The 26,146-nt window shown below is 46.6% G+C and overlaps 1 protein-coding gene across 1 annotated transcript in view; it reads left to right on the forward strand.

The window, feature by feature from the left end:
* The window catches only part of WDFY4 (WDFY family member 4), a gene marked incomplete at its 5' end in the record, with an annotated part of 260,170 nt that overhangs the window by 113,708 nt on the left and 120,316 nt on the right, over positions 1-26,146 (forward strand). The window contains 7 exons of the mRNA XM_082672941.1: positions 515-718; positions 1,436-1,550; positions 2,810-2,967; positions 6,038-6,276; positions 8,149-8,267; positions 9,790-9,975; positions 10,705-10,841. Coding sequence (XP_082529067.1) covers positions 515-718; positions 1,436-1,550; positions 2,810-2,967; positions 6,038-6,276; positions 8,149-8,267; positions 9,790-9,975; positions 10,705-10,841 — 1,158 coding nt within the window. The remainder of the gene's footprint in view (positions 1-514; positions 719-1,435; positions 1,551-2,809; positions 2,968-6,037; positions 6,277-8,148; positions 8,268-9,789; positions 9,976-10,704; positions 10,842-26,146) is intronic.

Genomic DNA, 26,146 nt, shown 5'->3' on the forward strand with positions numbered 1-26,146 from the left:
AAGTCCTACTTCTCTTTCCACCTGAGGGTCCTATCTGTCAACATCAGCAGAGCCTGACAGGCAGTAAAGGTAAGGGCCCCACAGGAAGGTGGGAACCAGCTATCTTGACCGTACAGGGCCAGGCATCGCTACATGCACTGTTTCTCACTGCATCCTCACACATCTTCGTGTGTTCCTTTCCAGCATTACTATTTGACCGATGGGGCGCTGTGGCACTGAGGAGGGAAGTGCCTTGCACGGGATACATCCTGGGCTTCCTCGCCAGGCACTGCAGGTCTCTCTTGCTCTGTGCCCAGCTTCTGTCCACCACTCCCACCCATCTGGAGTTCGGAGGCCACAGCAGGCCACCTTTGAGCCCTGGGACTCTGGGCGAGCTGCCTACCTCCTCGGGGCCTCAATTTCCTTACGTGTTGATGGGTTTGATGAGAATCCCCCCGTGCACACCTCAGAGGTGGATGTGAGGGTGCCTTGAGGCAGGGTAGGCCGCTCATGCTGGGGTTCTCTTGTCTTTGAGGGGGCCGTGACAGAGGCTACCCAGGACACCAGCAGTCCTGAGGCCGAGCCTGAAGGCACCAGCACTGAGGAGGGGCTGCAGGCTCCTGCGGAGTCACATCCCACCCGGAAGCAGCTGAGGGAATTCATGCAGCTACTCTTGAGGGAGCTCTTGCTTGGGGCTCCCAACCCCAAGCAGTGGCTGCCGCTGGAGGTGCTCCTGGAGGTGGGTGTCATTGGGCTCCGTGCTGTGGGAGGGCATGGGCACCGGGGGGACATGGGCACCATGAGGGCAGGGTGTGCCCAGGGAGACCTGAGGGCTGATCTCTTGAGAGAGCTCATCCAGGCCTGTCCATGCCAGTTGGCTGGTGGTCAGGAACCTCTCCTGGCACTGCAGTGATTGGTGGGAGGACATCCTCCGGAAACCACAGGCCCCGGCAGAGCAGGGAGCTCACCAAGCAGCAAGTCAATAGATGAATGAGGGCAGGTCTTAGCCAGGTTTCTAGAAGCAGAGCCTGAGACAGGGATTTTGTGGAAGTACTTTTTGGGGGGGCGGTGCTCTCAGGAAAGCAGAGAAGGGATGCAGAGGAGAACAGGGGAGAACCTAGCCAGGAAGTGGTCTCAGAAGTAGCCTGGATCAGAGCAGTAGTGTGCTGTCTGCATCCCAGAGTTGGCCCCGCCTTAAGGCACCTGACAGGTGGTCATTGGCTGTGGACCCCCCACCCCTTGCCTCCTTGCCCTAGGAAGTAGGCATTGTTTCCCGGTTGAGGCAGTTTGGTCAGCAGAGGACAGTGCCCCAGAGAAGGGACAGTTGTGAGCTGTTGGCAGCCCAAACTCCCAGCACTGGCAGTATTAGCATATGGGCCAGGCAGAGGGACCTGGTGGGCACTGAGTGAACATCGTGGCCATGTGGCTGCTGTCTTAATCCAGGGTTTACTTCCAGGCTTCTCCAGACAATGCCACCGGCCAACAGAAGCGAGACTTTCAATCTGAGGTCTTGCTTTCCACCATGGAAATATTTCACATGATGAGTGGAGGTCAGGCACCAATGCTTAGAGGTGAGTGGGGGTGGATGACTTGCTCCTCCTGTTCATGACATAAAGCTGCTGACAGCTGAGCAGGACAGCCACAATCCTGCCAGCCACCGACCCCAGGACTCTAGAGGAAGTCTAGGCTGCAGGACTGTAGGGCGCTTTAGGAACCACAGGAAGATGCCCTCCACCTGTTCTTGTTGTTCACAACAAGAGCTCAGTGACCTTGCTCGGAGACCCCAGGGATGGCATACTTACTACTTTCCACGTCACCCCTGCCATTGTTGGGTCAGTCAGAGATGGAAAGTCCTGTTCTCTGAGCCAAAATCAATTCACCTCTAGCTTCAGTAGAATTTTCTTCCTATGAGGGGAGTCAAGATGTCAACATGAATTTAACATTCTTCTGCTCACCTATGCCTGGGCACAGCAAATGTTTCTTAAATGAATGAACCTGGGTGAAGACGCTGCCATTGCCCCTAAGAAGTTCAAACTGAAACTTCATTCAGAACATTTGGTTCCGAGGCAGCTGTACCTTCCCGACAAGATTAAACAAAAGTTCTTTCTGTGGTTCTTGAGTCATGGAATCCTTAGTGATACAGCTCGTCTTCTGGACTCCTCTTGCCCCACAGTGCAGAAGCCCTGGCTTTTGGTTTTCTGGGGTATCTGAAGTGTGGTAGGGTAGTGGAGTGATGAAAAGCGTGAGCTTGGTAGCCCATTTCTGAGCATGGCTCTGTCACTGGACGGTGGTATTACTCCGGGCAGGTGCCTGACCCTGTGAGTGAGGAGGATAATCGTGGCTAACTTAGAGGGTTGCTTTAAAGATTAACTGAGATCGTTGCATCCATGTCTGAGCACAATGCCTGCTGTGTTGGTGAGCACAGGTAGATGACCTGACCTTACAGCTTCATCCTCTGCCCAAATAACAGCAGGGCCTTGGGTCACCATGACAGCCTTCCCATTACCGTATGCCTTAAATTCTCACCCACTCTTCTTCCAAATGGCCACTGGAAGAAATGCTGCTCTGTACTTGCCTTCTCCCCATTTGGTTTATATCACTGATTGTGCAGGATTGATTTACTTTGAATAAATGTGTGTTCATTGGGCACCTATTGTATATAAGACCCCATTTTTGGAGCAACAGAGTACACACAGGGTTACAGTGGGCTGTACAGAGGTGAGTAAGACGTGGTTGGTTACCAAGAGGGGCTTGGAGATTGCTGTGGAGAGAAGGAAGTTTAGACTGATGATTTCTCAGCCTTGGTCTGTGACCCTCCCCCAACCCGCAGGCAGTAGAGAGCCTCAGCCAAATGCAGAAGCTGCTGCTGCTCCTTCACTTGCCAGCATCTCCCACTTCATCCAGAAGCTGGTGGAGAAGCTGTACAGTGGAATGTTCTCAGCAGACCCCAGGCACATCCTTCTCTTCATCACGGAGCACATAATGCTGGTAAGAACCTCAGGTTGGCCGTGGTGGTAAGGCTTCTGCCGACCCACCAGGTATCTGTGTGACACTGCTGGCTGCTGTCCACTTGGTTCATATTGACCTGCTGTCCTTCCTGGAAATAGAATCTGAGATGGGTGGGAGGAAGGAGGAGGACGGTTACCGCCCAGGTTAATACCTAGTAGATGTTGAGCGCCCTGCAGTGTTCTCACCTTGGGCCACCTGAGACCCATCTCGGTGATTAGGGGCCGCAGCCCCCTGCACAGGCGCCTCCTAAACTCTGCACACCCCGCTTTGGGTTTTTACTGTGAATGTTGGTTTAATCTTAATTATTGTTATTCCTCATCAACAAAGGGTGAAAAAGGTCTTTATCTCCAAAAGTTCTATTTCATTTTCTTCTATAAAATCCACCTCCATTTGTCATATTTGGGCCTTCCTGAATTTGAAGAAAGAGTCTATTTTTACCTGGTCCTGTTTTTCTTGCATGTGCTTTCCCTCTCTCTCTCTCTCTTTCTCCATCTACATACATACCTATGCATGCCAGTGCATGCCTGTAGATACACCTAGATGTAAGTATATGTGTGCACGTGTGTACACATTCTTCATTGTATATGTGTACACACGCATACGCAAAGACTCAAACAATCTCAAAATTCTAGAGTTGAACCCTTTTTTTGGTCCTTCTCATTTCATTCTGGAAACCTTTCCTGACAAGTGGCCATTCACTGTTTCCTTGAACCATCCTTGTGTGAGGAGCTCTCTATGGTACAAGGGGGTTCCAGTCACCAGGACACCTGTGATTGTTGGGAAGCACTTTCTCTTACCAAGCGGAAATCTGTCTCCAGCAGCTCCTGACTGCAGCTCTCGGTGCATTCTCTGTGGCAGAATCCAGGAGAGCCCCTCTCCTTCCTCTTCATGCCTCGTAGAGACAATGACATCAGTGCCCCCAGCACCCTTCTGTCTGTGGAGTCCCCTGCAGACCCCAGGACTGGGCCTTGGCACAGTTCCTAGAGTGATAGTCAGTCTGGCTGATGCACAGTTCTAGGCACCCTGAAAAGAATGTATTCAGAGGTTTCTTCAAGAATAACTCCTAGGGCTTCCCTGGTGGTGCAGTGGTTGAGAGTCCGCCTGCCGATGCAGGGGACACAGGTTCGTGCCCCGGTCCAGGAAGATCCCACATGCCACGGAGTGGCTGGGCCCGTGAACCATGGCTGCTAGGCCTGCACGTCCAGAGCCTGTGCTCCGCAACGGGAGAGGCCACAACAGTGAGAGGCCCGTGTATCGCAAAAAAAAAAAAAAGAATAACTCCTAGAAGGGAGAAATATCCCTTGTCAGCTCTGAGGGGAGTAAAATCAGATTGTTGGGAGGTCATGTTGAAAATGAGAGTAGCCACTGAGCTCCTGTCTTAGCGAGTTTGGGCTGCTATTACAGAGTACCATAGACTGGGTGACTTAGCAGCAAACATTTACTTCTCGGGGTTCTAGAGGCTAGGAGGTCCAAGATCAAGGTGCCAGCAGATCTGTTGTCCAGTGAGGCTCTCTTTCTGGTTTTAGAGAGGGTCATCTTTTCATTGTACCCTCAACATGATGGAGAGAGTGAGGTAGCAAGCTCTCACTTATCTCTTCCTATAAGGGCACTAATCCCACCATGAGGGCTCCATCCCCATGAGCTAATTACCTCCAAGAGACCCCATCTCCAAATATATCACACTGGGGGGCTAGGGTTTCAACATATGAATTTTGGGGTGATGACACTAACGTTCAATCTATAGCAGCTCCCCAATGGTCTAAGCAAATACTCAGAGCTAATATCAAAGAGCTGGTGCCTCCTGGGGCTGATGTGTCTTCAGCAGGGTGCCAGGCTCAAGAACTCTCACTGCCCACATCTACCATTCTTCTCTCCTGCTCACTGCCTGTGACTCACACACCTCTTAACCTCAGTTTGAAAGATGTGACCCATCTGTAGAGTAGGAGAGGATGATGATAAAAACATGAGCCCTAAATTCCAGCAGATTTAAATAAAACTTAATTAGTATAAACACTTGCATTACCTATGAGATTTGAAGAGAGCAATCTATAAGTAACAAATGAACTTTCTAATAGACTGAAACATTCTGCACATAATTTTTGTTCTATGGATTCTTTTCAATGAAGCCAAACAGATGGATGGCTTCAGTGTTAAGGCCACAAATCAGGACCTTCTGCCTTCCTTCCCCCTCTAAATCTCTCATGAACTAAAATCCATTTGATGCACATCTCCTTTAGAAGATATAGTGGTTAAGAGCATGGCTCAAGTGTCTGGTGTGGGTTTGACTCTTGTTGACCACCTACCTCTCCTACCTCTCAGACTCTCAGCCTTCTTATCCCTAAGGTGGGATAATCTTAGTGTCTACTTCACGATGTTGTTATGATGTTTAAATGAGGTAATATATGTAAACATACGCACACAAATGCAAAAATGCTTAGCATGATAACTGGAATATTGTAACAATCTATACCTGATAACTAGTATTAATAACATTTTTTAAAACTAGACCCTATTAATAGCATGTTCTTATATACTGAATGTCAATGTCAGTATTTCAGAAATCTGTGGTCCCATGTCTACTTTACATAATATGACTGTGGTAAACGATTAATTTTTTAACACCAATTTTTGGTAAATTTAAACGTTTGAATTCCCTTTATTGATCATCCACTTAAATAGAAGCTCCAAGGTTGAGGAAGGTAGTCCTTTTTGATTTTAGAAATGCAGAAAAGGGGCTTCCCTGGTGGCGCAGTGGTTGAGTCTGCTTGCCGATGCAGGGGACATGGGTTCGTGCCCTGGTCTGGGAAGATCCCACATGCTGCGGAGCGGCTGGGCTTGTGAGCCATGGCTGCTGAGCCTGCGCGTCCAGAGCCTGTGCTCCGCAATTGGAGAGGCCGCAATAGCGAGAGGCCCGTGTACCGCAAAAAAAAAAAAAAAGAAATGCAGAAAAGAATCTGGGATTGTATCATTTTCACAGTTAACTGGGTTGGTATCTAAATTTCAAAGTGTTCACAAGTATGTGTCTGTGTGTGTTTATTTTATGACACAGGTCATCGAGAACGCCTCTTCTCAGAGAGACGCTGTCATCGGTGCTCTATACAGCAGTTTAAATAAAGTCATTCTTTATTGCCTCTCCAAGCCCCAGCAGTCCCTCTCCGAATGCCTCAGCCTTCTCAACATCCTGGGATTTCTTCAGGAACACTGGGACATTATCTTTGCCACCTATAATTCTAACGCCAGCTTCCTCATGTGTCTCATGCATTGTCTTCTGCTGCTCAACGCAAGAAGGTTAGAGCTGCCCACTTGTCTCCTTGCTTGCCAGTGGTCAATGCAGGAAAGAAAGCTTTAGAGGACACTTGATTGAAGTCGATCAGTTATAGATGATACAATCCTTTTGTTTATCTGGTTGTCCAAATTATGTGCAATATTTGATAATACGGTAAGTAGTCCTCAAACCTGTCCATGTGACTGAGCAGCTAGGAGCATCATGAGATAATAATTTACCATATTTCCATAATCCTCAGGCTGTAAGATACTTCATTGATTTAATTTGGGTGGGGAGGGGCAGGCAGAAAACTCCAACATTAAATACATACATTGATTTCATGATGCAGCCAGGTTTCAGAAATACTCACTTTTGATAAATGAAATCTTAGAATGGGAAAATATATAATAAATTAAATCATGCAAGCCAGGAATAATTTTGCTTGCAGGAAAAAAAAAAAAAAACAAAAAACCACACATACACAGACATACACAATTTGTGATATAAAATGACATCCATAAGCATCCTTGTATAAGAAATACTAGCACAAATACGTTAAATTACTAAATTAAGCTATTTAAATCCCTTTCCTGAAGTTCAAAGTTTGAACTTAGATTTTTCTGTGTATGTGCACTTTCTCTCTCCCTCTGTGTGGTAGTAGGTATATATCATACCTCATGTGTGCCTTGGCATTATACTGCCTAAGAATATTATCTCTTATTAATAGAACCATGTTGAGGAAGAGAGGACTGTGAGATATTACACTTTACTCTTGTCCTTTTCTCAGTTGTGTTTATCCCAGTACAAATTTGATTATTTGAAAAAAAAAAAAAACCCAAATCCTGTCGCGTTGACTGTTGAATGTTACAAACCATGAGTTGACTTGTCTAAAAACACTTTGGGAAGCACTGGAAAACACTCCTAGCCCAGAGGAGGTATTTGCCTTTTTATTTGTTTGAAATAAAATAATCCATTTTCAGTGTATGGATTAAATTGGGGAAGTGCTTCTGTCTTTTCTGTATCTCAAGAATTAGGCCCTATCCGTACTGGAGGCATGGGTAAGAGGAGCAGAATGCCAGCTGACTTGTGTGCTTGAAGTTCTGCCCTCCTCAAATCCCTCTGGATAGCAAAGCGGCCTCCAAAGTCCAAAGGGACTTTATTCTAGAAATTTCAAGAATGGACATCCTTATATGCTGGTTATTTTTTCATTTCCTTGTTTGTCATTTTTGGTTCAATCCACAAACTTGTACTGAGTGTCTGTTCTGCTTGGTCGGGTGAGGGGCCCAGAGAAGAGGGTACTTGGACATGAACACGGCCAGGAGTTCTGGAGCACATGGTCCATGGGGAACTTAATATGTAAACCACTTCGCCCACTTCAGACCAGCTGTATGATGTGCAGGGTTCCAGCAGAGTATAAATGCGGGGCTCTTATTCAAAAATTACTAAGAATTTCAAGATGGTGACAGCAGAGCCCAAACGTGGGACCCTTCTGAGTTCGGACCATACACAGCTGCACAGGTCACAGGCCCATGAAGCTGGCCCCGGCCCCATTCCATGAGGGATGAGGTTAGCGCCAAGCAAAGGCAGAGTTTAATGCAAAAAGAAATGACCAGTTCTCATGATGTATAAACCAGGACAGGTTGAGGAGGTCTGTTTGGGAGCATAGATTGGATTTAATAAGACAGGGACAAAGAGAAGGTATTTTTCTTTTTTTCTAGAATGCTTTTGTATAATCCTGTCATGGAAGTTGTCATAGGTGTTTGCTTTAACTTGATTAGACAAGTTTTTTTTATAGTGATGTGTGCTGAGTTTGCAAGATTATTATTTGTAATAAAGAACAATGGAATGATCCCAAAGAAACTGGAGTTCATAGTGAACAATCTCTTGTCTACTAGTTACCCAGAAGGATTTGGATTGGAACCCAAGCATAGAATGACTCCTTATCATCAAGTCTTTCTTTCTCCAAATGAAGAAGTGAGAGAAAAAAGAGAAGACTTCCCAAGCTTGAGCAATGGTACATTTTATTTGTCGTTTATTTTGGGGGGAGTAGAAGATAGCGGTAACTGCTAGGGCTGCATTCTTCAGTTTTTTTCTTCCTAAGATAAGGAAGCAAATATTACTAAGATTCTTAAAAGACAGAAGACGTCCTAGGAAATCCTAGAACAATGTAGTAATACAGCAAGGTAACCTGATAGAGAATAAAATTGGAATGATCTTTGTATACAAGAAATAGAATGGATGGGTGTATGGATGGACGGATGGATAGATGAGGAGGGAGCTCTGTGAGACTTGGTGAGGCTAAGACCTTGTGTACTAAAATACCAGAGAACCTCACTATACGTTGATTTCACTTCTCAGCTGGTCTCTTGACTTTTCCTTTGGACCGCTAGATGTGGAAACTGGTGGCCATATCACTCAGTTCAAGCCATTACCTATCTGTGTCTCAGCTTTCTTCTCTAGAAAATGGGAATGGCGTAAAGAAGCTCGTTACTTTATGAGATTTCTGGCTTAATGGAGTTTATTCTTGGATTCGATAATGTCAAAGCAAGTTAAAAGGATGGCGGTTTGTGGAAAAAAAGAAAAGGCGACCAGATCCATGTGTCTGAGAGATTTCTCCCTCTTGATGCAGGAAGCCTCAGCAGACCTTCTTCCACCACTTTAGTTTGCCAACTGTGCCACTTAATCTTGTGATATCTTGTGATGCCAGGTGGTAGGCACAAGGATCCTTATTTTCTGGTCAGATAGGTGCCCAAAGCCAGTGCTCAAAAATCTTGTGTGTTTAGAGTTTACTGTCTTGCAGTGTTAATTACAACGTGAACATTTGCGTTTGGGGATTTAACTAGTAGAGTGGACTGAGCAATGTCCATCCCCCTAGGGTGAGAAAAACAAACTGTAGAGGCTGGTACCAAAGGGCAGACCCAGTGACCCAAGATCAGAGGGAAGTTAGGCACAATTCAGGGGATTATGTTTATGGGGTATAGCAGGTAGAACTGGCTTGGTAAATTCGTCTGTCTCTGCAAATCCAGGGCATTGAGGTGGGTAGGTAGTTGGAAGCATGATTCAGTGCCAGGAGAGAGGACTGGCTTGGTTCCTGGGCCCCTGGGCACAGTCTTGGGTTCAGTGTCTGTTCCCCTGAGGGGCCAACATAAAAGTCAAGGTTGGAAGGAGCTGTTTTGGGGAGAACTGTTTTGTTACCTAGAGCTTGCACAACGTATCTCTCTGTTTGGTATCTAACAGAGTTGGGGTGGGAGAAAGAGGCTCACTGAGCCCATCAATCATGTTTCCCAGCTCTGTACATGTGAAGCAGGCAGGATTTGGTGGTAGAGGTCGGGGAGAGGCCAGCTCACAAGGATGTTGGTAGCATCGTTATCAGTCCTGCATCTCTACATACTGACTGCTGTCTGGCTGGAGCTTGCAAAGCTGGGGTGATGTTCAAGAATGATGCACATAAAAACAACCATGATATGCCATCTCCTGGCTGTCTCTGGGAGAAGCACTGAGGCTGTCCTGATTGTGTGATGTACTCTCTCCATTAGTCCAGCACAACATCCAAAAGACTGTGCAGGCTCTCTGGCAGCAGCTCGTGGCACAGAGACGGCAGGAGCTGGAGGATAACTTCAAGATTGATCTTTCTGTGAAACCTGGAGAGAGTGAAGTGAAGATTGAGGAGGTCACCCCACTCTGGGAAGAGACGATGCTCAAGGCCTGGCAGCATTACCTAGGTCTCTGTCCACTTGGCTTCAGGGAGTGGAACTTCTGAGTCTCATAGAACCAGGCTCCCCCAGGGTCTCACTCAGGGCCCAAAGCCTTTTACACCAGACCTTCTGTCTCATCCCTCTGGTGGGTGGGATTTATATCGCTGAAGCCTCATGAATCTTTGCTCACAAAGAATGAACGCTGCTTTGCATCTTGGTGAAAGGAAGGCCAGAGGTGCCAACCAAGCAGCAGATGCTAGTCATCTCTCAGAGGGAAGGGCCACCATGTCAGAGCTCTGGCCTGGGCTCTGGAACTCAGGGTGCTAGGTCCTGCCCTGATATTCACCTGCCAGGTTTGAAACCTTGCGCCAAGTCATGCAGTGACCTGGAGCCTCAGGTTCTTCATGTTCCAAGTAAAACTCTTCATCCCAAAGATGTTAACCTCCCTTGCATTCTACCAGTGACTCAGCATTTTTACTCTGTTAGCCAATGCAGCTGTAGGAATAATGGTTAAGTTTCTTTTTAAAGAGGTCATCACTCTCAAGTTACGGCTCATATATTGTTTTAAGTCTTTCAGCATCACGAAGTTCACAGTAATTCAAACCTGTAGCCTGGGCTGTTTTCCTTACTGGAGGCAGACACACTGGGCTTGTGGCCCCCGGCTTGCCCTTTGAAAGCCAAGCCAGCTGTAGAAATAGTGTGTGTTTGTTTCCTTCTTAACTTCACCTCTGACGGTCTTTGCCTCTCTGTCGCCAGCATCTGAAAAGAAGTCACTGGCCAGTCGCTCAAGTGTCGGACACCACAGCAAAGTCCCTTCGTGGAGTGGAAGCTTGTCCTCAGCCATGAGGCTGATGCCCGGGCGGCAGACCAAGAACCCTGAGTGCAAAGCAGAGGTGAGCCCAGACCCCTTTTCCTTAGAGAACATCAGGCATTCGCTTCAAACCCCCATGTATCATGTCCTCTCTCTCTGTTGTCACTGGATGTGATCTAACTCCATGTTCTTCTGAGCATTTAGGGGTAATGCATGTGGCTTCCCAGTTGAGGCTACATCTGTGGGAGTCAGGTCTTAGGTTAGCTTTAACCAGAAGCGAATATAGGCTCCACCTGAGTGCCAAGAGCAGCTGTTCCTTTTGTCATTAAAACCCAAACCAACCCTTGTTCCCATTCTCTTTCTGAGTCAGGTGTACTCAGCCGTAACCCACAGCTCAGCAGGAGCTGGGTGTGTGGGCACAACAAAGGGGGACAGAAGTGTTGGTGCCGTTGTTGGGAGACATGGTGGTGGATCCTCTTGGCCATGTGGGGTTGAGCTGTTAGGGTTTTCTAGTCCATGTCTCTGAAGCTGCATATCAAACCATCCTAAAAGTCGGTGACACTGACAATGATGTTTTCGTGATTGTGGATGCCGTGGTGAGGAATCTGGAGCACAGCAGGGGTCGGGGTGTCTCTGTTCCCTGATGTGTGGGGCCTCGGCTGGGATCATTGGAAAGCTCACTTACTCACACGCCTGGGGGTTGCTGCTGGCTCTAGTCTGAGACCTTAGCTGGGGATGTTGGCGGGAACATCTACACGTGGCTTTTCCATGTGTCTTGAGCTTCCTTACAACCTGGTGGCTGGGTTTTAAGGGATAAATTTCCATAGGGAGGGAGAAGGAGAGAGAGAAAAATGGAGAGAGAGAGAGAGAGAAGGAGAGAGAGGTGGAGGCCACATTGCCTTGCATGACCCAGCTTTGGAAACCATGTAGCATCACCTCCGCTGCAGTCCTTTCTGGTCTAGAAAGGCACAGAGTTCTGCCCAGGTTCAGGGGGAGGGCAGTAGACGCTACGTCCTGGTAGGGAAGTGACAAGGTTCTTCAAGAGCCCATAGTACTGGAAATATTGCTGAGGCTCTCCTTGGAAAATACAGTCTTTCATATATTCTAATGATAGGGTCACCGACTTACCTTCAGAGGCAGAAGGTGGTCATTCAATAGGCATGGCCTTAGGCCCAAGAGACCTTGGTTTGTGATTCACTTAACACCCCTGAGTCTTTATTTCCTGACTTGCACAATGGGACAAATAACTGTGGGAAACTGTGGGAAGGGATTCCCCAGGGAGCGGGGTAGCTGGTTGACAGACACATTACACAATTCGAACTCTGCCCATGTAACTTCGGAGATTGAGGTTAACTCCAAATCCCATGTGCTCAGAATCTGGGCCCTGCTGTCACCATAGGTCTGTTGTCCACTGTGGTCAGTGTCTGATGGGGAGAAGGGAGGATACTGGGAGAAGAGAGGAGTGAAGGGCTGCCTGTACGTGCCCAGACTGCCAGGAGAAGGGAGCTTTCTTCTTTCCAGGGTTCAGGAGCAACAGGCTTTAGGACAAATGGAGAAAGAACCTGAAGATAGAATGAAAGACAGGAAATGAAACTGACTAGGCTGGCCGGCCCCCTGGTGTTCAGAGCTGAGAGCAGGCTGTGTCTTCAGTGCACCGGCTTGGGGAAGACACTACTCATTGAATTTGTCCACAGAGTTACTGGCTGACTGAGTGAATAACTGAGATCTCGGGCCAGCGACATCACACAGCTATTATTAGTCCCATTTTATAGATGTGAAATAGAATCTGAAAGAAAAAGTCAAGGTCTTTGAAGCCAGGAAGTGGCAGAGTGGAGACAGGGTCTTCATTCATAGTCTGCACTTCTGAGCACACCCTTAGGCAACTCCAAAGCCTCTGGAAGCCTCAGTTCCTGAGTTTACAGCTGGGAATGTACTCTGTTTATGCTAGACTATGTGGAAGCACTTGGAAAGTGCAAGTGCTTTACAAAATTCCAATATAGCTCTCTCTGCCAAGGGCAAGACAAGACCATCTCACACTTGGTACAGTTGCACCCAGCACTGGAAGCAGGAGCATCCCCACTTGTGCCCAAGCACTTGCTCCTGACCAACGCCATTTGTGGCAGGAGGGGTCCAGCGCCTCTTCCCTGGAGCATCTACTCCTTGACCAGGTTAGCATTGTCCCCAGGAGGTCAGGTCAGTCTGGCTGGGCAGCTGTGGAAGGGACAGCTGAGACGCTGGGCATGGCCATGCATTTTATGGGAACCCCTGTGGCTGTTGATGCTGTGTCTTGCCAGTGGCACCCCCCACCCCCTGCCAGGTCACTGTCACTGGCACAGTTCAGTGCCTCCGAGTCCTGGGGAGATTTGTTGAGAAACAGCCCATCTGAAAGAAGCTTGAGTAAACAGCAATGTTTGGGGCCATGTAGGTTTACAAATGGCTTATAACAGTTTGCCCTTGGCTCATGTTGAGAGATCTGGAAGAAGGAATACTTGAAGTTGTCTGTCTTTGGTGAAGGCGAGCTGCTGAAGATGTTGTCTTCTACATCAGTTGAGGTCTCATCCATCCACCCATTTATTCATTCATTCAACAAATTTTAAAGTGCTTATTCTGTACCCTGCTGTGAGTACTGAGGTTACAGAAGAGGGAAAAACTGACATATTTTCTGCTTTCATGGAGACTGCATTCTAGGAGGTGAAGATAGACAATAAAAAGATAAATACATTTGTAAATGTTGAGGTGCTAATTGCAGTAAGGAAAAGTGGAGCAGGATAAGTGGGAGAGGGTGATGAGAGAGGTTCTGGGCCACTTAGATGGAGGTGGCAGAAGCCCTCTCTGGCAGGGAGGTGTGAAAGCAGAGAAGGAAGGACAGGAGCCTCGTGACTCTCCAGGAAAAAGTGATCAGGCAGGGAGGACCACCGGGCAAAGGCACAGAGTCAGGAGTGCGCTGGGGGTTATAGGGCAGCAAAGGCCAGTGTGGTTGGACTGCAGCGGGGAGAGGACAGCCTTGGGGGATGTCTCCCTCAGCTGTTAACACCAGGAAGGACTGTGCTTTTCCACAGCGACTCAAACAGCAGAACTTCTGACACCATTATGTTTTCCTCTTTCATTTGGGCACTTGGAAGCCAGAGAGATAAGCGTGGCCCAAGTGGTGTAACTGCACATGCCCAGTGGGATAAATTTCTGCAAAACACGTGTACACACCCACACATATCTCTCCTTGGCCTCTTCCTTCCTCATTGAGCCCCATTTTACCTCCAGCCTGGTTTATGTATCTTTTCTACAGCTTATACTGTCTTGTGGAATTTTAAAAGACAAATTATTTTTGAAACAAAGTGGACTATGCTTTAATTAAAAAAAAATTATCTGCGTCTTTGCTGAGCAGCATCTCCTACCAGTAACTCAGTCTGGGCTGGGCACAGTGCCTGGTACATAGGAGGTTCTTAAAGAATGTGTAGGGAGCTGCACGGAGCCCCCTCCCCCCCTTTCTGTGGGATGAAACTCACTAGCCTTCAGAGCCTGCATCCATCACTCATCCCCGCGAGATGCCTTTGTTGCTCACAGAAGGCACAACTTCTCAGGTACATATGTACACTGTGATGTCATAGGATAAGAGCATCAACTATTTGCCCTGGGGTCTGTTTAATTATTTTTAAAAATTAATTTTGATTATTACAGCTGATTACACCTCGGTGAGCAATGTAATTGATATTTTCTAATGTATCCCAAGGAACATTTTGTATAACACGCTTTTTGTTGTTGAAGGTTAAAGACTCTGTTATTGGTTTTTCCCTAAATATGCCCACATCATTAGTCCCTCCAGTGAGAAGGTCGCCATCTGGAAAAAGCAGCATGGAGGCATTATTCAGGCACAAGTGCATGAAATTGGTGTTTCTGCATCTTCTGTCTCTCTTCTGGAAAGAAGGGGCTTGTAATTAAAGGAGTTGGTTTTAGAGGAAACATTATTCATTTGGTGTTATTCCTTATCATGTCAGTGGCTGACAGCTCTGTAGCACTGATAAATTGTTCCCTGGAGTGAGACACACGATGTACGATTCCTCATGCCTTTTACCTATCTTCATTTTCAGTAGAAAATGTTTCCTTCTTGGCAGGTGAGCTGAACTTTGAGGCAAGGCTGATATATAGATGTTATTTCTTCCTTTTCTCCCCCTGACTCCCATCACAGTCCCTTCTGGCATCAAAGCGTGAAGTCATCGTCTCTACCAGGGTAAAGGCTGTGGCTGTCAGCCTGTGGGACGGAGGTTGGGACCTTGGGCTCCCTTGAGGTTACCAGAGGACAACTCAGGGTGTCCAGGAAGCCACTTCATCATGCCCCCTTCAGCTTGGAGGGATCCAGAGCACACACTCTTGCCAGCCGTCCCTCTTCACAGCAGTAGCAGCGGCTTTGCTCATCTGCTCAGCTTCAAACTTTCTGTTTAAAAACAAGTTGAAAAAACATCAGCAACCAGTGTTTGTTTCCTAGTTTTAGCAGACACACCTTGGCAACGTGTGATGTTAACGTTATGGGGAACCAGGTGAGGGCTGACAGGATCAGGAGTTCTGTGTACTATCTTTATTATTTTTCTGTGGATCCAAAATTATTCCAGAACATAAAGTGTGTCATCCTCTGTTTTTTTTTAAACAGCAGCAAACAGAAAATGGGCACATGGGACACAGGAGCTAGAGGTCCGGTGGGAAGGGGTTGTGAGACCTGTGGGCAGGGGGATGGGCAAAGCGGCTGCAGGTGGCAGGATGGGCATGGAGGCAGGTGAGGACGGCACTGGGGCCCATAGGTTGGGGGTTAAGCAGGGGAATGGCACATTTCTGTTTGTACAGGTTAGATTGGAGTTTAGGACTCTTGGGGGAGTGGACAAGCTGGGGGCTGTAGCATCATTCAGGTGGGAGATAATGGAGGCAAGGCAGTGGTTGGAGCAGTGGAAACCAAAGAATACACAAGAGAAATTGTTTAATCAAGGCTGGTGTGAACAAAAAAAAAAGAGGGCCACCAAAGACAGAGGCCCTAGCTCCGGGGCTCTTAAATCAGGCCACGAGAAGAGAGTGTGCCCAGGTTTAGGAGGTGTGGGAGGTGTGTGATTCAGATGGTTCTGTGGGGCTCTGCAGAGAATGGGGACCAGAGGGTGGATACTGAGAGTACAGGGCCACCTCTACCCTGTAAGGAGGTGGGACCCCCTCTGGGGCGGGGGGCACACAGCCACCTGACCCAGGTCTTGTTCTGCAAAGTATGAGCTAGGTTTCACCCCACCTTCCTTCTGTGTGGACAGCTGTTCATGCAGGGGCCATGTGTGCCTCACCTGAGCAAACTTAGCGGGTTTAGAGAGGAGCAAGAGCCGGTGGAGCAGGGCCGGGTTCTGTGTCTGCCACGTTTCCATGGCCTTTGGAGATAACTGAGCAGGCTTCCAGTTGCTGTCTTCAAAGCCATATATTAGAATGTTGACATGGCCCACGTAGGGAAGCCAGGGCCAGGTGAGAATTAACAGAAGGGGATGAGAAGGCACCCAAAGCCAGAGGGTCGCACACTGCAGTTGCTAAAATACCAAAGACAGGTTTCTGCAAGAATTTTATGTCTGCCCTGGCAAGAATACGAAAGCACTAAACATTTCCTCCAAGGCCCCATGAGGTCCTCTAAGGGCTGCCCTGTGGGCGAGGCCTCCACCCACCCAGACGCACAAGAGCCTCCTGCAAAACCAGCAGTGCCCAGGCCCACTATCACTCACCCGCAGCCACGGAGCAGCACTGCCCCCGGTGGAGGATGAGATGCTGGCTGAGACCAGCCATGGGGTGACGGCTATACTAAAAGCAGCCTTGGCTCAGGTCCCTGGCGAGGAAAAGGACATTTTGGACCATCTACTCTGAGAACTTCACCCATTATCCCTTTGAAAAATCATTGTGGAAATTTTCAAACAGATATAGAAGTAGGGAAAATAAAAAATGAATCCCCATGTATCTATCCATCACTTCCACAAATTTCAGTTCTTGGCCAATCTTGTCTCTTCTCTATCCCTACCCGCTTTCTCCCTCTGCACAGAATAATTATGAAGCAGCATCCCAGACATCATATCATTTCATGTGTAAATGTTCCTGTATACTTATTTTCTCTTTAAAGAAGTCATGGAACCCAAATAGAAATTGCAGGGGAAGCAAGCATGCAGCATTGGAAGGCTTGAGCAGTCACTGTGGGAGTGATCACGCTGCTCTTGGTCTTGCTTTGCGGCGTGTTTGCATCGGTCTCCTGCTGCCGAGAGAGTTCGGTCTTGCTGAGGCTGAAGGTGCAGTGAGTCCCCGAGAATCCCACTCCCCTGTTTCAGGAAGGAGGTTGAGGTCTGATGGGACACAATGCTTTCCAGTGTAGTGTTTTGGCACCTCTGTGTCCAGGGGTGAACAGCCCTTGAGGTGGAAGCCTCAGATTTCACTCACCTGGGCAAAAGGCTCATGAGTCAGGAGCACCCCAGGGCTAAGAAGAGTTTTTTGAAAATAGAAAAGAATGGGTTTTGAAATGAAGGGGAAGTAAGTGCTGGAGTTGAGGGGACCAGCCAAGGAAGTCAAAAAGCAACTATGAAAACGGAAGTTAGAATTCCCAGAGATGTTCTACTGTGAAAGAGTTATAATCAAAAATCTTTAAGAAAGTGTAGGAAATTTTAAAAATCTGAAATTTAGAAGGTCATCACGGGGACTATTTTTACTTAAACTTGTTGTAAATTCAACATGATGTTGGGCAAGGAAAAAAAAAAGACTTTCCCAGGAGATGAATGTGCCTTTAAGAGAGATGTTTGGAAGCAGGTAGCCAGGGGAAAATGAAAATGCACGAGAACTTCTAAAATTGAAGGGGTGAGAGGACCCAGAGATTGGTGAGGTCTTGATAATACGTCCTCACTGTAGGGCAGGAGGGCAGAAAGACAGCTTGTGTCAGCAAATCAAGGGAGGAGTGGGGCTGGAGGGACAAACCATTGGAAACCGTGGAGAAGAGAGGAGTGATTCAGAAAACCTGCAAACACGGACTTTATGAGAAATCACAATGCTGAGTTGTTGGAAAACCCAGTAGTGCTCTGTGCGGGTAAACATCTTGTGAGCCAGTAATTAAATGGGACTCTCTGTTAGAGGAATAAAACCATTCAGAAACGAATGAGAGTATAATTTTCAAAAAAGACTTTGTAACGTATAAATCCCACTACTGACGTGAGCATTGTTACTGAGATCTTCTACTAGATGGAATCTTGGTTTTCTTAATTGTGATGGGCGAGGCTGCCAATGACACTTTCTCTTCATGCTTTCCCCGAGATTACTGACCCTAAAAATAATGCCACTCTCCCCAGCCTGGCCTTAGAGCTCTTCATGGTGTGTCTGGACTAGGATTACTTCCAGAAGGGACTTCCATTACGCTCTGGTTGTGGTAGTATTCGAATGCAAGAAAGAGAAAAACGGTGAAGTCCAGTATCTTATTTCTTAAACCTCTGAAGTTTCCTTCTTCACTTCAGCTGAAAGTAAAGTCTGTATATTATGTGTCATAGCCCTTGGTCATGCAGGCAGCTGTGTTCCAACACCATATGCAGAATGGAGCCCCTTAGGTTTTCTTCCAGTGCTCTGGGCACTCAACCAGGACACTCCCTCTCATTATCTCTCTTCTTTACACACACACCCACACATCCCGTTCTTAAAACAATTTATATTAGAGCCCAAAGGAAGGACATGGTTTGAACCAGAAACTCCATACCACAACTGACTATGGACTGGAGGTCCCTACAGCAGGGGATTTGAAACAGCAACCCCGTCACCAACACAATATTAGTATCCAGAATGAGGGGGAAGGACAGTATCGGGCTGATGGAAACAGTGGCTTTTCTTTTTCCATTTTAAGAGTCTTAAACGTTACTAGGCTATCACAAGTCCTTGTTACAGGAGTTTGAAAAATAGAAGTAAATGAACAAAGCAAACACTGATACCTTTAATGATGTTTCTTTACCAAGTGCATCATTAGTGAGACAGCTTTATCTTCATAATAGAAGGATAATTAACATCACTAATTGTCTAATTAAGTTCATTAAGCATCCACCAACAGCGCACTGTGAAGCTGACATTATGTTCTACTGTCAACAAATGCTTTTGATTTCTTAGGAAGTAATTAAAATGTAAATTAGCATGCGATTATATGCACAGGGGAAGTTTTGAATCAAATATTCATTTCAGAACTGCTTAGAGCAAGATAGTTTTTTTTTTTTTCTTCAGTAAAGCAGACATTTTGCTATTAATGGTATATATTAAAGTTGTCACTTGTTGTTCAGTGTTTGAATCATTGCGAGGTTATGGTGCCGTATGACAGAGCTTTCAGTTGATACATTTGCCATTGTGCTTTGTGCTTATTTGATCATTTTATTTAGCATGTGTGTTTGTGTCCTTTGTGTTTAACAATATCACAACCAATTTTTTTTTCTGAAAACTCTGTAACTTAAATTCTCTAGCTGAGCTTGCCCTTTAAAGGCATTTGAGGTCAAACCTTTCAGTGTATTCTTTCCATCAGGTTAGGCCCAGGGAGTATCATCAGTGACTCGCTCAGAGCAGGTGTCCCTACACACACAGGAAAGATGGAAGCTGCCCAGATCAGACTTGTGGTCCAGCCGTCCTTGGTTGCAAATTCACATGTTTCTGCTGTCTTAGGGCAGCCCCCTGGTTTCTGATGAATGATTGTAACTGGAATGGGCGTGTTGTAGTTCTAGATACGGTAACTTCATCGGGTTAGAACCCTTCCTGAAACATCACAGTCTCTAGACATTTTCTGGAAAAGAGGCTCCCAAGACAGAAGCCACCATGCCCAAAGCCCCAAAGCTTTCCTTCTTCAAACAATCCTAATGGAACCCTGGAATGCCCATCCTTTACTAAAGCTTACAGTTTACTGCAGGGTCTCAATGCTTGTGATGCCACCTCTGCCATCTTCTCCCTTGAAGACGCTGGGCCATTTGAGCATCTAGCTGATGTCAGCTGTTCAGTGAGGAGGAAAAAGTTCTGCTCGTGATATTGAACCTCTTCAGTCACTTCTTGGATGATATTTTTCAGGGATGGATTTAGCTGGTGCCGGATCCAGGCACCTAAGTTATGTGGGGACAAGATTTCAGATAAATGCAGAGAGATACAGTGGCCTAAGAGAGACTGTCTCTTGTCCTCTTGAGAGGATCAATGTCAGGGCTTGGGCATGAGTAGAGTCTGCAGAACCACTAGCTACTCATCACTGTGGGTGCAGACATCCCTGTAGTCCAAGCAGAGGAGAGGCTTGTGTCCTGGGGTGGGTGGGGGCAGACATCATTGCACAACGACTGGTGGGGGATTGAGGCCAGCTGGACTGTGGTGAGCAGTGGCACCACTCTGAAAAACTCACCTGCACGGGACCAGGGCTCTGCATAGAGAAGCGCAGTTTAAGGTGGACCCTGACTTTTGTCCAAGCTCTGCTGGCAAGCTGTGAGCTCTGGTGTGGTCTGCATTGATCTGGGAGAAGGGCACCATCTGTCCAGAGGGGACTCCTTTTTCCAGTTCATGCAAAGGACGTGGCTAGGCTAGCAGAGACCCTGACCTGACCAGGGGATCCTTCTGCTAAAATTGCATAACAGCGACCCTCTCGTAATGTGCAGCAAGCACCTACCTCAAGTAGCACATAGAATTTCTCTACCAGAATTTTCGTCTCAACTGTTTACTCTTTTTTAAAAAAGTTTTTATTGGAGTATAGTTGATTTACAATGTTGTGTTAGTTTCAGGTGTACAGCAGAGTGATTCAGTTATACATATCCATATATCCACTCTTTTTAGATTCTGTTCTCATATAGATCATTGTAGAGTATTGAGTAGAGTTCCCGGTTCTCTACAGTAGGTCCTGTTGATTATTTATTTTATGTATAGTAGTGTGTATATGTCAATCCCAATCTCACAGTTTATCCCTCCCCCCCTTTCTCCCTTGGTAACTATAAGTTTGTTTTCTACATCTGTGACTCTATTTCTGTTTTGTAAATAGGTTCATTTGTACCATTTTTTTTAGATTCCACATATAAGCGATATCATATGATATTTGTCTTTCTCTGTCTGACTTCCTTCACTCAGTATGACAATCTCTATATGTTGCTGCAGATGGCATTACTTCATTCTTTTTTATGGCTAAGTAATATTCCATTTTATATATGTCAACTGTTTACTCTTAAAAATTAACGTGGTCTACACTATCATGACTTATTAAGGATGCAAAGTCTACACAATAAACGCATGTTTAATACTGACAGTAACTCAGTTCATCCCATGGCTGGCTCATGGCCCTGCCTCCTGCTGGTCGCCGTAACTGACACTAAGGGATGGCTCCATCACAGTGCTCCACAAAAGCACAGGTGCCGCTCGGCCACCTTGGAGCAGCCCAAAGCCACCTCTCTGAGTGCACTTTTGGCCATTCAGCCTCACAAGAAGTAGGGTTAAAGTTGTTTTGTTTTTGGAAGCAAGATGATAGCTTGAAACCTCTCCAGGAGAGCAGGCACTGGGGTTGTGGAAGTTCCACAAGTCAGTGGAATATTCTCAACATAAGGTCACGACTACTGCCCATTGAAAGGCACATTGAATCTAAATCATCTTTTGAAAAGTTGTTAGGGCTGAATGTTCAGTTTCTTCTCCAAAGACAGAAACATCCAGTCTGAAAAGGTTAGAAAAGTTAAACTAGATCTTTTCACCTCCTTCTGCTAGTTATTTACTGATTTTCTTTCCTTTCTCTTCTATAGTATTTTATTTTATTACAAAATCAGGCTGTGTTTATATACCATATATGATGGCTGTCACTGAGGAATATTTCAAAGTAACTCCAGGTCCAAGTCTTCAGCTCAATCCACAGTGTTTTGAGGTACATAAATACTTCATCATGTGCAATTCAACAACATATGAATTCATTGAAGATATAGCAGTCCTAAGAATATAGAGACGAGTAGCACATGACCTTATATTTAAAGAATCCTTGTAGTCTGGTTATTTATCTCCCTGGCTAGATTATATTGTATCTAAGAAGAATTACAGTAGCTGGGTTTCTGAAAAAAAAAAAGTATATAGGTCAATATTTTGTAAATTAAAACCGATTTGAAATTAATTTAGGAACTTGGCAACTTAAAGAAATCCTGGGTTGAATCCTTTTGAAAACTGAATACAGTCCTTTACTTTGAAGGCCTATTATATCCAGGTATCTATTTTGAGGTTCAGGTTTTTATAGATTAGATTTCCTAATGTGAGGTATACCCGCATTCCAAAAACTAATGTCGTGGTTGGGTACGGTATCATCTTTCCAGGAAAGGCTTTCAGTTTTTAAAAATTGTGACTTATGGCTAGGGAAAACACATTTTTTGATTGTTTATTTCTCTAAATTTGAATATTTAAAACTTAAACGTATCCATCGATGCAAAAACGCTTTTTAGAGTTCACAAGACAGAAATGTCCCAAACTATATAAATGATAAAACGGCACATGGTCCTGGAGTGGAGAATCAGTCTGGGGCCCTCCCAAGGCACTGCTGCCATTCACAACCACTAGGTCCTCACTCCCAGATCGGCCGTGAGGCGCCTGCAGTGTAAGTTACAGTCGTGTTCTCGTCCTGGGACCCATCTATTATGAGAAACCATTTTGGTTAATTAAAAAAGTCTTTCAGGGCTTCCCTGGTGGCGCAGTGGTTGAGAGTCCGCCTGCCGATGCAGGGGACACGGGTTCGTGCCCCAGTCCGGGAAGATCCCACATGCCGCGGAGCGGCTGGGCCCGTGAGCCATGGCCGCTGAGCCTGCGCGTCCGGAGCCTGTGCTCCGCAACGGGAGAGGCCACAACAGTGAGAGGCCCGCGTACAGCAAAAAAAACAAAAACAAAAACAAAAACAAAAGTCTTTCAAAGTCTCAGAACAGGAAGTTCTGAAATTTTCTTCTCTCCACTGTTGTCAATGGGGGTTGGTGCAAACTTGGCTCTAGGCCTGGCACAGAAGGGAGGAGGGCCTGAACCTGGAGGAAGGAGTGAAGACAGCCAAAGAGAGTGTGGCAGTCCAGGCCTGGGGGCCTGGGAGGCCGCTCATGGGTCCTTGGGTGCTAGTGTATCTACTAGTACAATTAGGAGTGATAGAAGGAGTAGCTGAGCCTTGAGTGTCCGATCAATTCTTTTTTTTTTTTTTAAACATCTTTATTGGAGTTTAATTGCTTTACAATGGTGTGTTAGTTTCTGCTTATGTCCCCATATCTCTTCCCTCTTGCATCTCCCTCCCTCCCACACTCCCTATCCCACCCCTCTAGGTGGTCATAAAGCACCAAGCTGAACTCCCTGTGCTATGCAGCTGCTTCCCACTAGCTATCTGTTTTACGTTTGGTAGTGTGTATATGTCCATGCCACTCTCTCACTTGGTCCCCGCTTACCCTTCCCCCTCTCCGTATCCTCAAGTCCATTCTCTAGTAGGTCTGCATCTTTATTCCCGTCTTGCCCCTAGGTTCTGCTGACCATTTTTTTTTTTGATTCCATATATATGTGTTAGCATACGGTATTTGTTTTTCTCTTTCTGACTTACTTCACTCTGTATGAAAGTCTCTAGGTCCATCCACCTCACTACAAATAACTCAGTTTCTTGTAGATAGTTCCTGACTCATGGACTTCTATGTCTGGGATCTGCTGTATGGGTTGGGGGACAGATGAGGCATCTGCTCTCAGTTTAGGGAAATAGACTGTAAGCAAAAGGGAATAGATGAGAAAATATTAGCTACTGTGACGTAATCTGAAGGCAATAGATGATATGCTGGAGACTGACTTGTGATTGCCATAGGTTGGAAGTGGTAATAAAGCTGAGAGGGAAGAGTAGCCATTGGGCACCTGGGGAATGAAAACTCCGGAAAAGGACTCAGCTAGGGCCAGGGATCAACGGTGGTAGGGAGTTCGTATATTTGAGAACAGAGGGATATCCTTATAATTGGAGCACAGAGATCAAACATGGAGTGGTCCAGGAGGAGAGCAGCAGGGGCCAGTTGTCAAGAGCCATTCCAGTTCTCTAGGGCAGGGGTCCCCAACCCCCAGGCCTGCGGGCTGCACGGCAGGAGGTGAGTGGTGGGCAGCTCCCCATCGTTCGCATTACGGCCTGAACCATCCCCCACCACCCCTGGTCCGTGGAAAAACTGTCTTCCACAAAACCGGTCCCTGGTGCCAAAAAGGTTGGGGACCACTGCCTAGGGCATCAGAAAATACATCTATGTCTGTGACTCCATCTGCATACGTATCTCGACCCCCACCCCCCTCTCATCTACTGAACACCCAGTTCTGCTCTGGACATTCCGTGCACGCGCATTGACTTCCTACCATATCCCAGGCCCTTGGCTTAAGGCCAGGGGATACTGACAGAAAAAGGCACAAGTCCCTGACCTGCGACCCCCACCTTCTAGGTAGGTGGAATAATTAAAATGTTAACAAGCTGAGCTTGAGCTGAGACTTGGAGGAGGAGGAGGAGGAGGAGGAGAAGGAGCAGGAAGGATGTGAAGGAAGATTGGTGGTGAGGGAGGGGCCCCTCCAGGTATAAAGGGACAGCCTTGTGGGTCAGCTGCTGCCTTGGTATTACTGGAGTATTATATCCAGTTTATGTTAATCCCATGTATTTATTTATAGTCTGACTCAATCCCAAGAGGATTTATGATATCCAGATGAGATGCATGCAATAAAATAAAGAAATGAGATCAAGAAAAATAAAATTAAAAGAAGAAAGTCAATTCCTGGGGAATTAAGATCATAAATATGCAGTCCATAAGGACTTACAGTCAAACATCTACACCACGCGTGAGCTTTCTGGCTGCCATTGTGGAGTGGTAGGTAAGATAGTTCATATATTTATTCCTCACCCATCAATTATGCTTCTGCCAGGGAGTAGGAGCGCTTGAGAGCAGGGACATAGGGAGAACAAAGCAGATGGTCCCTCCCAGCAGCTTACTCTGCCTCATCACCCCTTCAAGCCACCCCCATTGTGAGTTTTTAAAGATCAGATCTGATCATGTCATGTCCCTGATTAAAAACCATTATTTGTTCCTGCACTGTCCAGAAGAGGACTCAGACCCACGACCACAGTGCAGGGAGCCTGACTCTCACTGTTTTTCTAAGTTTCTCTCCTGTGACAATCTTGCACAGTGTTTGCTCCAAATGGGCCCGCTTCCATATTTTATCGTAATGTACCCTGTCTTCTCCCATCTCTACCCTTGGGCAAATGTGGTCCCATCTGCTTGGAAGAGCCTCCCCCTCCCATCAGACCAACTGCTTCTCCTGTACTTTAAAAACACTGTCCCTTCTGAAAGCCCTTTCCTGCCTGGCCATGGCGCCTGTGGCTACAGTTAACTATTTTTAATTCACAGTGGCCATATCTATGCGGGACAAGCCTAAGGGAGAGGGAAGGGCTGGTGTTGATTATGTTACCTGTGAGTCACATTCAGCCCAACAGTGGGCACCTACTGACAAGTCCCAGTGTGACTCCCAAGGGAGCCGAGGTGAGCAGGTGTGTGCAGCATCCCGGAGCACAGGGATGTGGTCACGGTTGCCCTCCGGAAAATCCCAGTGTGGACCCAGATAGCACCCAGTGACGTCTTGAGAGCTCAAGCCAAGGGTTCTGCTCTAGTTGTGGACAGCGACATGCTGCTCCTGGCCAAAGTGGCCTAGTCTCTCTCCTTACAGCCTAAGGAAGGAACCCTCCCCATAAGCTCCAGCCCCCATTTGTTATCTCTACTTGAAATGCCAGTTTCAGTGTCCAGGCTTTCTTAGTGCTAGACATCATTTGGAGTCAAGGAGGCTGAATTAGTTTACCAGCGTTGCCTTAGCAAAATACCACAGGCTAGGGGCTTCACCAACAGATATTTATTTTCTCACAGTTCTGGAGGCTGGAAATCTGAGATCAAGGTTTCTGCAGGACTGGTTTCTCTGTGGCTTGTAAATGGCCGTCTTCTCCACGAGAGCATCCCTAGGATCTTTTCCTCTTCCCAGGAGAACACTGACTAGATTCGACTAGTGCACACTCTAACAGCCTTGTTTAATTACCTTTTTAAAGGCCCTATCTCTAAAATACAGTCATACTCTGAGGTACTAGGAGCTGGGGCTTCAACATGTGAATTTGCGGGGAACACGAGTCAGTCAGTAACAGCAACCTCAAGTCTCAAAATGTGTTCAGGGGAAAATGTTTCCATGCGTTGCAGTCCTCCAAGGTAGAGCCTCACATTCATCTCTCATCCAGACCCCTTCTCGTAGGTAATTCCTAACCTTCTGCTCCTGCCCAAGGAGGTCTGTGTCTCCATGAGCCTCACCTCTAAGGAAGATGATAACGGAAACTTGAGGAGACGTGGCTGAGTTCAGGAAAGGTCAGTGTGGTGATGCTTCCCA

Source organism: Grampus griseus (assembly GCF_964374135.1).
Source record: "Grampus griseus genome assembly, chromosome: 16".
NCBI classification, from domain to species: Eukaryota; Metazoa; Chordata; class Mammalia; order Artiodactyla; family Delphinidae; genus Grampus; species Grampus griseus.